The sequence below is a fragment of the Piliocolobus tephrosceles genome, chromosome 10 (genome assembly GCF_002776525.5).
Source record: "Piliocolobus tephrosceles isolate RC106 chromosome 10, ASM277652v3, whole genome shotgun sequence".
NCBI lineage: Eukaryota > Metazoa > Chordata > Mammalia > Primates > Cercopithecidae > Piliocolobus > Piliocolobus tephrosceles.
In genome coordinates this window covers 92,546,459-92,560,188 of record NC_045443.1, presented here as the reverse complement: position 1 = coordinate 92,560,188, position 13,730 = coordinate 92,546,459, and the positions used below count along the sequence as shown (strand labels likewise).

Here is a 13,730-nt window from a genome sequence, read left to right as displayed (position 1 = left end):
TTTATATTTTATTTTATTTTATTTTAATTATTTTAATTTAATTTTATTTTTTATTTTTATTTTATTTGTTTTGAGATGGAGTCTCGCTCTGTCCCCCAGGCTGGAGTGCAGTGGCGCGATCTCGGCTCACTGCAAGCTCCGCCTCGTGGGTTCCCTCCATTCTCCTGCCTCAGCCCCCTGAGTAGCTGGGACTACAGGTGCTCACCACCACGCCCAGCTAAATTTTTTGTATTTTTAGTAGAGACGGGGTTTCACCGTGTTAGCCAGATGGTCTCGATCTCCTGACCTCTTGATCCGCCCACCTTGGCCTCCCAAAGTGCTGGGATTACAGGCGTGAGCCACCATGCCCGGCCAGCCAACTTTTATCTTATTATCTTCTCAGGTTTCCCTGAACCTCTACAATCAGAATTCATTACTTCTTCATCCATGTCCAATAGCCCCTTTTTAATTACTTTGTTCATTGGAGTTGGTCTAGTATCTAAACACTTAACAATACCAGGGTTCTTTGGGGTTTATGACAGTAGGGAAGGTTTTTTTTTTTTTTTTGAGATGGAGTCTCGCTATGCTGCCCTCCAGCTGGAGTGCTGTGGCCAGATCTCAGCTCACTGCAAGCTCCACCTCCCGGGTTCACACCATTCTCCTGCCTCAGCCTCCCGAGTAGCTGGGACTACAGGCGCCCGCCACCTCGCCCGGCTAATTTTTTGTATTTTTTAGTAGAGACGGGGTTTCACCGTGTTAGCCAGGATGGTCTCGATCTCCTGACCTCGTGATCCGCCCGTCTCGGCCTCCCAAAGTGCTGGGATTACAGGCTTGAGCCACCACGCCCGGCGGGAAGGTTTTTTGGATTTTTTTTTTTAAGTTGGTAGTACAGTCACGTTTCATAATTCTAAAGGCACGCCAGAGTAATCCTTTCACATGGTTTAAAGTTCAAAAAGTATAAAACCATAGATAGTAGAAAGTCTGCCTTCCACTCAACTCCCAGCCATCCATTGCCCTTTTCCAGGAGCTATCAATGTTGTTTCGTAGTGTCCTTCCATGGATATTTTATGCAACAGTGTTATGGATTTGAATGAAATTGAATTGCAAAATGCTGAGCATTGCCTACATAAGTGTGCCTGGTTTGTTCTAGATCACCAGCACTCCCCTAGGGTTGGATCTCCTGGAAATCACAAATCTCCTTCAAGTGCCTTATCATCAGTCTTACATAGCATTCCGTCAGGGAGGAAACAGAAAAAAATCCCAGCTGCTCTCAAAGAAGTAAGTGTTTCCATTAAACTTGCAATGTGATAGAGGCTGAATTATTCATATGCATATAATACACTGTTTTTCTTTCATAAAGAAAGATGTCATTTCCCACAACTATTAAGTCATGAATTTTAATACTGATGATGGATGTGGCTGATGCCTCACAGTCTTGCTTGGTCTCCCGTCTGACCTAAGTCATTTAGAAAATGGCTGTTGAAAGGTTTAGAGAACATTTAATAGCAGTGATAGAAGGTAAAGATAAGTTGGACACGCATGAATTTTTAAAAATGACTTTGAGCAGGACCCTTGCCAGAGGGAAGAAATCCACAGAATATTTTGGGCATTTTGTTAACCTTTACTGATCTGCACGGTTTATTTGTAGGCGTTGGTTGGTTATGCACAGCTGATATCACTGATAGTAGGTTGTCTTTCCTTTAAACTTCCTTTAAAAGAAAATTTTAAATAGTGATAATAGCCTGTATGCTTAGACCTGCTAATGGTGTAATCCAGACATCGTTGATACCCTATCCCAGTTCCTCAAATTTAAGTGTCAAAGAACAAACAGCATTGCCATTTTGGCTACTCCATTATGATCAGTTTATTAAGGAGGTCCACCTGGCTGGTTTTGTGGCCAGCAGAGTAGTTTTTAATTTGGTTCTCTTGCTTTTTTACTGAGGAGGTGTTCTAGCATACGTAGTGGCAGGAAAGAACTCTAAAAATTTGATCAAGATCATGTTTCTCATGTAAAGTTACCAGTATATTCCCAGTTGAAACACAGTGTTTTAGAGGTTCATGGAAATTATAGCCCGTATCCATACTTTGTTTCTTGTTACATCTGAATAATATTTCATTGTTTGTGTATACCACAGTTTATCCAGCCATCTCTTGTGGAATATTGGGTTGTTTCCACCTTTTGGCTATTATGAATTATGCTGATAGAAATGTTCATGTGCAAATTTCTGTGTGGACATATGTTTTCATTTATCTTGGGTATATGCCCAGAAGTAGAATTGCTTGCTCATATGGTTATTGTATGTTTACCTTTTTGAGGAACAGGAAAGTTGTGTTCTTATTCTAGTAATGTTTAAAATATTTTTAGAAACTCCTCTTTTTAGAATTACATTTAGAGCCTCAGTACTCTCAGTAATGGCAGACTACATCTTTTGAGTTGGATTTTTTTTTTTCTTAATTTCAATTGCTTTTGGGGTACCTATGGGTTTTGGTTACACGGATGAGTTGTATAATGGTGAAGTCTAAGATTTTAGTGCACCCATCACCTGAGCCTTATACAGTGTACCCAATATGTACTTTTATAGTCCCTGACCCCCAACCCTGATTTACTTTGTAAATAATCAAATCATTGGAAGAAATGTTTTATGTATCAGTTAGGTGATTAAGTTGGTGAACACCAGTTTTATTTTTAAAAATCTAGGTCTAGTCATGGCTGTTCAGTATTATGGTTGATCTTCTTGTGTGGCTAATAAACTGATCCTAAATTGGTATAAAGGAGAAATGTAATATATTTTGAGCAACATTAATAACAACTTAGATAAGAACATGGTAGGATTCCAGTGTAACTATATTTTAAGCAAAATCTCATTTGAATGTTAAACATTTTAGTTGGGTTTTTTCCTCTTTTTTTTCACTGAGATAGGAAACAATTCTAGTTTTTTAAATTACTTGGTAGTCTTTATAAAGATGTATTTATAGAAACCTGCTGTTGCTTAACAGATATTTCTAACTTAATGTTAGATCTTAAATTTTCCACTAAACAATATATTATTTTCATGAAATTTATAAGAAATTAATATAATTCATCAATTAATATGTGATTAAAGATATACTTTTAAAATTCAAAGGGCCTGCCTGTATTAGTTTTCCATTTCTGCATAATAAATTACTACAAACCTAGCAGCTTAAAACAACATATGTTTATTATCTCAGCAGTCCAGGCATGGCTTAGCTGGGCCTCTGCAGGGCTATAATCAAAGTTTTGGCAAGTACTGAATTCTCATCTGGAGGCTCATCTGGGGAAGGGTCTGTTTCTAAACTCATTCAGGTTGTTGACAGAATTCATTTCCTTGCACTTGCAAGACTGGGGGCCCTGGCGTCTTACTATCTTTTAGCTGGAGGTCATCAGCTCCTTGCCATGGGGGCCTCTCAACATTGCTACTTAGTTGTTCAAAGCCCGCAAGGAAGAAAATTTCTAGAGTGTTTCCTAACAAGACAGGGCCATATATAATGTAGCATGATCATGGGAGTGACATCCTATCACCCTCACCAAATTCTTAGTTAGAAGCAAGTCATAGGTCCTGTCCACACTCAAAAGGAGAAGAATGTACAACAATGTGACTCTCTACGGCAAGGGTCACGGGAAGCCACCTTAAGCATGTGCCTGCCATACCATTACTAAGGTAGATCCTAATCTTTTTTTTTTAGATCTCTACTCCTCCTACATTTTTAAAAACACAACTTTGAATGACCATTATTAGAATCAATAGGCCAGGCACAATGGCTCACATCTGTAATCCCAGCACTTTAGGAGGCCAAGGCAGGCAAATCAACACCAACCTGGCCAACATGGTGAAACCCTCTCTCTACTAAAAACACAAAAATTAGCTGGACATGGTGGTACATGCCTGTAATCCCAGCTACTCCGGAGGCTGGGGCATGAGAAGCACTTGGACCCAGGAGGTGGAGGTTGCAGTGAGCCGAGATTGTGCCACTACACTCCAGCCTGGGTGACAGAGTAAGACTCTGTCTGTCAATAAATAAATAAATAAATAAATAAATAAATAAATAAATAAATAAATGCTTGCTGTCTTTTTGCGTAGAGATGAAAACATTTTCAACTTTTTATGAAGTAAAAATTAGCCTGTTTTCTTTCTGACTATAATTTGGGAAGCAAAGATTGATTCTTAAAATGAGCTTCCTTAATAGAATTTTCTGTTTATTATTCTGTTTGTATGGTTTTTTAGAAGTCCAAAATGTTTTTTAGGAACAGAATTAAAAGTTCAAATAATTTTCCCTGATGCCCCAAAATAACAGCAATAAAAAACATACAGTCCCCAAATCCAGCTTTTAGAAAAGCATTTTAGTCTTCTGGAACTATTTTTCTTCACCTGCCAACCTAGAAAACACAGATGAAGCTACAAAGAAACATAACGCAAACGCATGCAGGCACAGTTAAACCAAGTAAAATTCTATAACTGCCTCTAACATGTTTTTTTTTTTTTTCTTTTTTATGCTCATGTTAATAGCAGAGTTCAATTTGTATAGTAGCACTTTGAAAATATATTTCATTCTGAAACATTCTATCATTACAGTTACTGTTTTCAGCACCTATTGGTTACAAATAATTTGCTGTTATAATTTGTCTGAAAACCATTAAACTTTGCATGGGATTTCTTATCTAGGTATCAGCAAACACAGAGGATTCTTCTATGAGTGGCTACTTGTACAGATCAAAGGGCAATAAAAAACCCTGGAAACACTTTTGGTTTGTCATAAAAAATAAAGTACTATATACATATGCTGCAAGTGAGGTAAGATCTGAAATCTAAAGATGAGTAATTTGGGGTTTTCTAATGCCAACTGGAAGTAATTACAGTATTTTAAAATCTGTTTTACATATGATTTTTTGCTTTGCTTTTGGATGGGGGAAGTGTTGTTGCTGTTAATTTTTAATGTGAACAGTGTTCTTGCTTTGTACCTGGAGAGCTCTTTCTCAAATGTGTTGGGAATTTTCTATATTATTAAAATGCAATTTTTTGTGTGTCGTGTAACTACTAATTACTTTACTAAAGGCAGAGCTGCAGCCAGGCGCATTGGCTCACACCTGTAATCCCAGCACTTTGGGAAGCCGAGGGGGCTGGATCACCTGAGGTCAGGAGTTCGAGACTAGCCTGGCCAACATGGCGAAACCCTGTCTCTACTAAAAATACAAAATATTTGTGGAGTGCCTGTAATCCCAGCTACTTGGGAGGGTGATGCAGGAGAACTGCTTGAACCCAGGAGGCAGAGATTGCAGTGAGCCAAGATCGCGCCATTGCACACCAGCCTGGGCGACAGAGACTCTGTCTCAAAAAAAAAAAAAAAAAAAAGGGCAGAGCTGTGTTTCTTTCTGCCAAGCTCTCTTGGGTGATATTCCCTTTACTGTCATCCTCAGATTGCATTGATCTGACAGCAGCATAGATAAGATAGACTTTTTTGGATGATAAACAATTTCTAGCAGTTTACTCTAATTCTGTCCTTTTCTCCTATCTGATCACCCTGTGTTCCACCATCCTATGAAAACACTGCTCTAGGGTCCACACTTTTCCTTAGTGTGGGATCCAGGTAAATAGCTTACTTTCTGCATCCATAAAATGAAAGTAATATAATCATGTGCCTTCCTTGGTTTAGTGAGGATATTGTAAAATTCAGTAGATGTGAACATGCCAAAAATTCTGTGCCACAGTGCCTGGCATGTAGGGTACTTAGGGAGGGAGTGGCTCAATGCATATTGTTGAGTAAATGAAAAATGAGTAAGTTGTTAGAATTATTACCTTATATGTGAATAACTGAAATTAAATTAGAGCTATGTAGATCAAGAGTTTTCAAATCTGAATTTTGTCTCAATCTAAAAACCTTTCTCCATTTGTGTGTTTTTAAATTAGGACGTGGCCGCTTTGGAGAGTCAGCCTTTATTAGGATTCACTGTTATTCAAGTTAAAGATGAGAATTCAGAGTCTAAAGTATTTCAGTTACGGCACAAAAACATGTTATTTTATTTATTCAAAGCAGAGGATGCTCATTCAGCCCAGAAGTAAGTAATCTGGCCATATTTTTCTTTTATTCATGAGATTTCAATTTTTTAATGGTTGCTTGTAAAATGACCTACTTTAAGGCATGGAGACAACTCAAAATTTAAATCAGAGATTCTAATTAGAAAGATTTAATATATTATTCAAACTCTTCAGAATTGTTTTAAAGACAAGGCAAGGGTATCTGGACTATTTTCAGGAGGCAGAAGGGAAAAGAAAATAGGTAGTCCTGTATAAAGTATTTTGTCTACACATGACTTCAGAGGAAGCAGCGTGATGCTGCTCTGCTGAAAGGAAGGAAAGCCAAGGCATTTGACCTCTCCTTCTTTGAGGGTAAGAATCTTCCCTTGAAACATTCCAGGACTTTGGCAATCCAGCGATTCAATTGTGCCATGGAACAGCAGGAGTTTAAACAGCTGCTCGCTAACTTCTTTGGGGAAAAGGTCAAACACATTAAGAGACTCCCATGCTGTTCCCGGTGACTGAGTAAAAGGAAATGGCTATCAGTTTAGATGGCAAAGGCTGAAACAGTCTCTTCAGAATTCCAGCAAGAATCTTTACTTAGATGTTATTAGTTTGCTTAACATAGAGATGCATATCTATCTCTGTGAAATTAGGTCTCTTTCGAACAAAATAGTTCAGTTTATCTCTCTTTCATTTGACTCTTTACTTTGGCTTCACAAAATAATACATTTTTGTTTTCAGGAAGAGGTGTTCATGTGTTCTCCACAAGCTTAAAAGTGCATGAAAATAAAAAAGAATGCTTTGAGCAAGCAAGGCTTTTAGTTTCTTAAGGCAGTTAAGATTAATGTACCAGAATTGCACACATCCTGAGTACCAGCCAGGCACAATGTTACACACACTCTCTAAGACTCTTTTCAGTCTGTTTTAAGATATCCAACAGTACATAGCTATTCTTCCAAACATTTTCTTTTGGCTCCTGGAGAATATTTTAAAATTATGTCACTTAACTATTTTTTCTATAAAAATTATTTAGACAAAATAGTAATTGCCGTAAGATTCTGTCAGATATTAGCTTTCTTATAATTTTAATCTGTATTCATCAAACTGAAAAAACTTACCGCTTTTCAATGTATATCAATCATCTTTTGCTTATGTCACTGAGTTGACAAGATAGAAATGCCACCAAGACAAAATTACATGTAGCTGGGTAAAGGAAATCAGATTACTTGTAATTTAGATCGACCCAGGCTAAATTATAAGTTTCTCTTTATTAATATCATATGGATTGCTTTCTGAAATACATGACAGAATATTAAAATGTATTAATTTTAGTGGAAAATTTGGGGAGTTTTTTAAAGTATTGCTATGGCAGTATAACATATGCTGTTTATGTTCAATATTAAATTTTTGAAAATTCCTTAAAATTTGAACTGAATCTGTTATAGGTTGCTTTTACTAATTCAACTGAGTGATTTCAAGTGTTCATAGTTCTCTGGACTCTCCTCTGTACTTTTTTTTTTTTTTAAATAGAGACAGAGTCTCGCAGTGTTGCCCAACCTGGTCTCAAACTCTTGGGCTCAAGCAGTCCACCCATCTCAGCCTCTCAAAGTGCTGGGATTACAGTTGTTAGCCACCATGCCCAGCCTACATAAAATAATAACGTAAGAAATGAGATTTCCATAAGAAAGAAAAAAAAAAGTTCAGAAGCAATTACATTAGTAGTGAGGAAAAAGACTACTCCCAAGTATCTTCTGATATATATCTTCTGATATATCTTCTGTATAGTGTCAGGTTAGACTTTGAGACTAAAGAATTTTGGAAAGATGTCTGTGAAACTTCGAGAAGCTTTTTTTTTTTTTTAATTTTTTTATCTTTATTTTTATTTTATTTTTGAGACAGAGTCTTGCTCTGTTCCCCAGGCTGGAGTTCAGTGGCACAATCTCAGCTCACTGCAACTTCTGCCTCCCGAGTTCAAGCAGTTCTCCTGCCTCAGCCTCCCAAGTAGCTAGGATAATAAGCGCGCACCACCACGCCCAGCTAATTTTTGTATTTTAGTAGAGACAGGGCTTCACCATATTGGCCAGGCTGGTCTCGAACTCCTGACCTCAGGTGATCTGCCCGCCTCAGCCTCCCAAAGTACTGGGATTACAGGCATGAGCCACGGTGCCTGGCCTAGAAGCTCTTATTTAGCATGCAAACTTTTGATCAACACTAGATGCCAGATTCCTTTTAATAAATATTGAAACAGATCTGGACTGGGGGATATACAAGGAAACTGGTTGGTAGAGTTAAGGTAGGAGGAGACAGGGAGCTAGTGTTCCTAAAAGCACTGAGTCCGAATTTGATAAAAAAGAAGCTGTAATAAAGCCTTCACTGACATATCAACTTCCAAAATAAATTGGTAGCATCAAGACTTCATAGAACTTTTACACATGAAATGGTCCCTTCCTCATGCCTATCAAAATTAGAAGCACACTTCCCAGGCTAAATTTTGGACCAAATTACCAAATAAACAGTAATTCCATGTATGCAGAAGGCCACTTTGCTGCAAGAAAAGATGTTACTGGTGAGGCACGGTGGCTTACACCTGTAATCCCAGCACTCTGGGAGGCGGAGGCAGGCGAGTCACCTGAGGTCGGGAGTTCAAGACTAGCCTGACCAACATGGAAAAACCCCATCTCTACTAAAAATACAAAATTAGCCGGGCGTGGTGGCACATGCCTGTAATTCCAGCTACTCGGGAGGCTGAGGCAGAAGAATCGCTTGAATCCAGGAAGCGGAGGTTGCAGTGAGCCTAAATATAGATAGCGCTATTGCACTCCAGCCTGAGCAACAAGAGCCAAACTGTCTCAAAAAAAAAAAAAAAAAAAAAAAAAAAGATCTTACCTACGTTGTTATGGTAATGAGGTCCACAGGCCCAGCTGTCATCTATATGGTGTTCACATGACAGATGATTAGGTTTTACAAATCTAACAGATTTCTCTTCTCAATAGGTGGATAGAAGCATTTCAGGAAGGCACAATATTGTAGCAGTATTGGTTTCATCTCTTCTGTGATTCCAAAGAGGTGGAATTTCATCAGAATGGAGTAAATGCAATTCGAAAATTGTATAAAAATGAACACTGCCAAGATAAAGCCAACCAAACCCTTCATCAAAGAAATTGTTTTGTTAGGTATAAGCAATTTTTAAAAGGTGTTTGTTTTTTCATTTATGTTATTTATTAAAATTTTGATGTTTACTTAATGGTCAGAATTATTTCTGAGACACACTGAATTCTAAAGTACCATTTCTTTAGAGACCAGAAAAACTATCTTAATACTGTATACTGTATTAACTATTTGTGACATAGTCCACACTGTTTTCTTACCTTACTTTGTAACATTCTTACTGGTGAAAAGTCTTTGTAAGGAAAAAACACATAGCAAGGAGCAAATTTCCACAAAGTGCTTGGTTTGGGAATTGTGATTATTATAAAACTGCTGATGAAAAAATGCATGTCTTTGAATCAATACACTTGGGTGAATTTTTGTATCTTTTAGTGGAAAAACACGGCCAGCTTCTACCTCAGTAACTGTGAACTGAAATTTCAGTAAATTATCGAAAGTATTTCTATTGTTAGGTGCCTCTTTGGCAAGAGTTAATATTACATCATCAAAGAATTATAGCAAAGGGATAGAATCTGAATTGTTTAAAACTGTGAGTAGGAGTGAAGATGTTTTTATTTGCAGAATACCACAAATAACCAACTCTTGGGGCTTTTAAGTCTAATCTTTTAAAAAATCTACCACTTCAAAACAAACATAAATGTATCATTTTTTGAAACAGCAAAATATAGCAAGCATTATGTTACACAATATTCCCTGCTATTATAAGAGTTCTGAGCCCAAGTCGATATTTGTCTCTAAAAGTAATGTTACATTTCCAAAAATATTTTGCATTACAAATGGAACTGGAATTACTGTATCAGAAAAAGCACAATTATAAGCCAGTAATAACTGAAATTATATAGTATTCATTTTCAAGAAGGTCCTTTTCTGCCACTTTGATATCCTCCCTCCTAATTAAAAAAAAAAAAAAAATCTTTTCTCCCATTAAGCAGCTATCAGCACACCTCCTTAGGAAAGCTTTAGATTCATAATTCTGGTGCACTTACTGTTTAACATATGCACTACCTTGTACATAAAATTGTTGATTAGCAGAACAAAAGGAAATAACACAGTGATAAAAGCCATCCCTGATGTTGACAATATACAATTTATTAATGAAGTTTAAACTATAAATTATCTTAACGGTCATGAGCGGTGGCTCACACCTGTAACCTCAGCATTTTGGGAGGCCGAGGCTGCTGGATCACCAGAGGTCAGGAGATCGAGACCAGCCTGGCCAATATGGTGAAACCCCATCTCTACTAAAAATACAAAAAGTAGCCGGTCGTGGTGGTGCATGGCTGTAGTCCCAGCTATTCAGCAGGCTGAGGCAGGAGAGTCGCTTGAACCCAGGATGCGGAGGTTGCATTGAGCCGAGATGGTGCCACTGCACTCCAGCCTGGACGACAGAGCAAGACTCCATCTCAAAAAAAAAAAAAAAAAAAAAAAATTAAACAGCAAGGTTATCCATAGAATATTTATTTAAAGGGTGTAAGAATCTTCCTTTCTACTTTTAAATAAAGGATTTCCTAATTCAGTGTGATCCTTAACAGCAACCATGAGGATTACTGAGTGCCTTTCTGGGGCCTTCTGAATGCTATTTGGTGCAGCACCAGAGTCCCTACTAGATCTAGAGTTGGCTGCTATAGTTTTTTGTGGCTATTTCTTGCCATGGAGTCATTTTAAATGTGTTGCAACCTCATACACAATCCTAACGTGCCATCCCCTTTCTGTCATAGCAGGTACACTACACTAAAATTTCTTTGTAGCTCAATTTTATATAATCAAGATCACATAAATAAGGCTTCCATGTTAAAATCATTGCAGTTTTTAGTGTATTCTTTTTGGAGGCCAAAGTTATACCTTATAAAGGTTTCTTTCTGCTGCATTCAGTCTGGCATTTCGCAAGACAAGTTATGTGGGTTTTCTTTCCCTCCTCTTGAGCTCTCAGCCTTCTGACTACAAGGTTTGGCGTAAGCCTTAGGATCTAAAAAATATCAGCCAGGCTATTCTACCTTCCAAGACCTGGCTGAATCATGAACCAGTTCTAAATCTAAAGAGAGTGAGAGAGGGAAGAAACCTGGCACAAACTTACAGTCTCTTTAATTACATGTCAAATGCATGTGATTGTATTTGCTATTGGCTTAGCCCCATGGAGGGTTTAGAAAAATGTTTAGTCTCTGTGGAAGCTATCCAATTTTCCTTCTCCCAAAAAGATGTTTTAAATGTGGAATAGTATCACATTCCCCTGCCCCTTTATGAGTCCTTCATAACTTACTAAAGCTGATCAATTGTTATTTATGTAACCCGGCTCATTCAGTGTCAACTAAGAACCTAATTATATTCAATTTATTGTTAAAAAAAACTATAAAAATATATTTTCATAGCTAATATTTTAGAGGAAAAATGATGTTGGGTGCAGTCTATAAATGGGGAGAAAAGTATAAGTAGTATGTAGATCCCAAAAATACTGTATTTATTATACAGATAAGTGTGCCTGTGCTTCCATCAAACCCTTTGTCAGGTATCTCCTTTTAATTCATAAGGAGGAGAGAGTAGGGCATTTATAAAGCTAAGCTAAAATGATGCTAAGCATAATGTAGATGAGACGCCAGGCTGAACCAGGGGAAGGCTGGCATTGTTAGTGAGTGTCCCCAACTAGTACTCCACCTTTATCTGTGGCAGCTATAAATGTTTAGGACCCATCAGAGTCCTAAGAAAACGAGAGTAATTATCTCTGGGATCATCCACATTTCTGAACCTCTTTCCAATATCTTTTCCCTTTTTCTGTAATGTAGGCAGCATCCCCCTATTGTATTTTGGTTGCCCAAGATGCTTGATTCTTTTGAGTGTTTAGTTGCATTTCTTAAAATGAGATCAGACCAACCCTTGATTCACATGAAAGCTGTAATGACACAACAAAGAGAAGGCGACAGTTTTAAAGTATAATTGTCAGCCGACTGTGTATTTTATATTTGGTTCATAGAATATATCTAGACGTGGGGAAAGTCTTCTATTTGGTAATTTAGTTAAAATGTAAACGTTATATCACAGCAGATGTTGGTATGTTTTGGAGTGTGCTTCCATTCTGCTCAGGTTTTGAAAAGTTTGAGGTCCATTTTAGTCAAATGTAGTCAATGGGATTTCCAGAGATACATACTCTGTTTTTCTTATTGTACTGCACACTCCTTGAAGGCAGATAGTGTACTTAATATCACTGTCTTCCATAATACTGCCCTAGGTCTTTTTCATTTTTAAGAGACCGGGTCTCGCTATGTTGCCCATGCTGAACTCAAATGCCTGGGCTCAAGCAATCCTTCCACCTCAGCCTCTGGAGTAGCTGGGACTACAGGGGCATGCACCACCAGGCCTGGCTTTCTGGGTCTTTAAAGAGAAAATATTTGTTCAGTTGAATAAAGGACGGATTCTTGTCATCTACAACTCCAACACAGCCTGAAAATATCCACATTGTAACCTGGACTTTAGACGATCTCTCTCCACTATCCTGCAGAGCTCCATTTGTAACTACTGATTGGCTATCTGCATGAGTCCTCAAGCATTTCAGATTTTACATGAATAAAACTCAACTTTCTTCCCATTCAAATCTGTTTATTTTCTTCTGTAAGAGAAAGATACCATTTGAGACTCCAGAATCTGCCTCCAACTCTCAACAAGACTCTGCAATTATTCTTGTATCCTTTCCATCCTCATTGCCCTGCTGTTATTACATAGGCCCTGGTTCAAGTCCTTGTTACTTGTTCCCATTATTGCAATAACTTCTAATTCCAATGCCATTGTGTGATCCCATTTTAAACACTGCCAGAGCAATCTTCCAACAACATAGCTCTAATCTAGTTTCATCCCCACTTTTACATGCTTCAGTGGCTTTCCCAGTGACTTGGCATGGAACACTTCTTCAGTTGCCATACACTCCAGCTAACTCTGACCCAAACTTTCTCTGTTCACAGTTTCCTTTTTTTTTTCTGAGACGGAGTCTTGCTCTGTCGCCCAGGCCGGATCTCAGCTCACTGCAAGCTCCGCCTCCCGGGTTCACGCCATTCTCCTGCCTCAGCTTCCCGAATAGCTGGGACTACGGGCGCCCGCCACCTAGCCTGGCTAGTTTTTTGTATTTTTTAGTAGAGACGGGGTTTCACCATGTTAGCCAGGATGGTCTCTATCTCCTGAGCTCGTTATCCGCCCGTCTCGGCCTCCCAAAGTGCTGGGATTACAGGCTTGAGCCACCGCGCCCGGCCTCCTTTTGTTTTCTTCATTCACCCATCTGCACCTCTGACTGCTTATCCAGGACTTCTCTGTGATAGCTGACCCTTAGTCTTTCTCTCCCCTATTCCTCCAGATTAGATCCTGTCTCCTTCCTGCAACCCCCACACAGCCTTTAGTTCATAATCTTTTGTATGGTGCTTAGCACCTTCTATCCCTAAGGACAACTTATTCATTTGAGATTTCCCCCACAGCATCTGGCAGGGTGCCTTGCATGCAGTGGACACTCAGTATTTGCTGAATTAAATTTCCTTTCTATCGATCCCTTCTGATTTTTTTTTTTTTTTTTTT

The 13,730-nt window shown here is 38.3% G+C and overlaps 1 protein-coding gene across 1 annotated transcript in view; it reads left to right on the top strand.

Moving 5' to 3' along the window:
* Positions 1-10,037, top strand: part of FGD6 (FYVE, RhoGEF and PH domain containing 6) — a 136,401-nt gene extending 126,364 nt beyond the window's left edge. The window contains exons 18-21 of the mRNA XM_023228057.1: positions 1,130-1,257; positions 4,662-4,790; positions 5,904-6,052; positions 9,008-10,037. Of these exons, the coding sequence (XP_023083825.1) occupies positions 1,130-1,257; positions 4,662-4,790; positions 5,904-6,052; positions 9,008-9,044 (443 nt within the window). The 3' untranslated portion in view covers positions 9,045-10,037. The remainder of the gene's footprint in view (positions 1-1,129; positions 1,258-4,661; positions 4,791-5,903; positions 6,053-9,007) is intronic.
* The last annotated feature ends 3,693 nt before the right edge of the window (positions 10,038-13,730 follow it).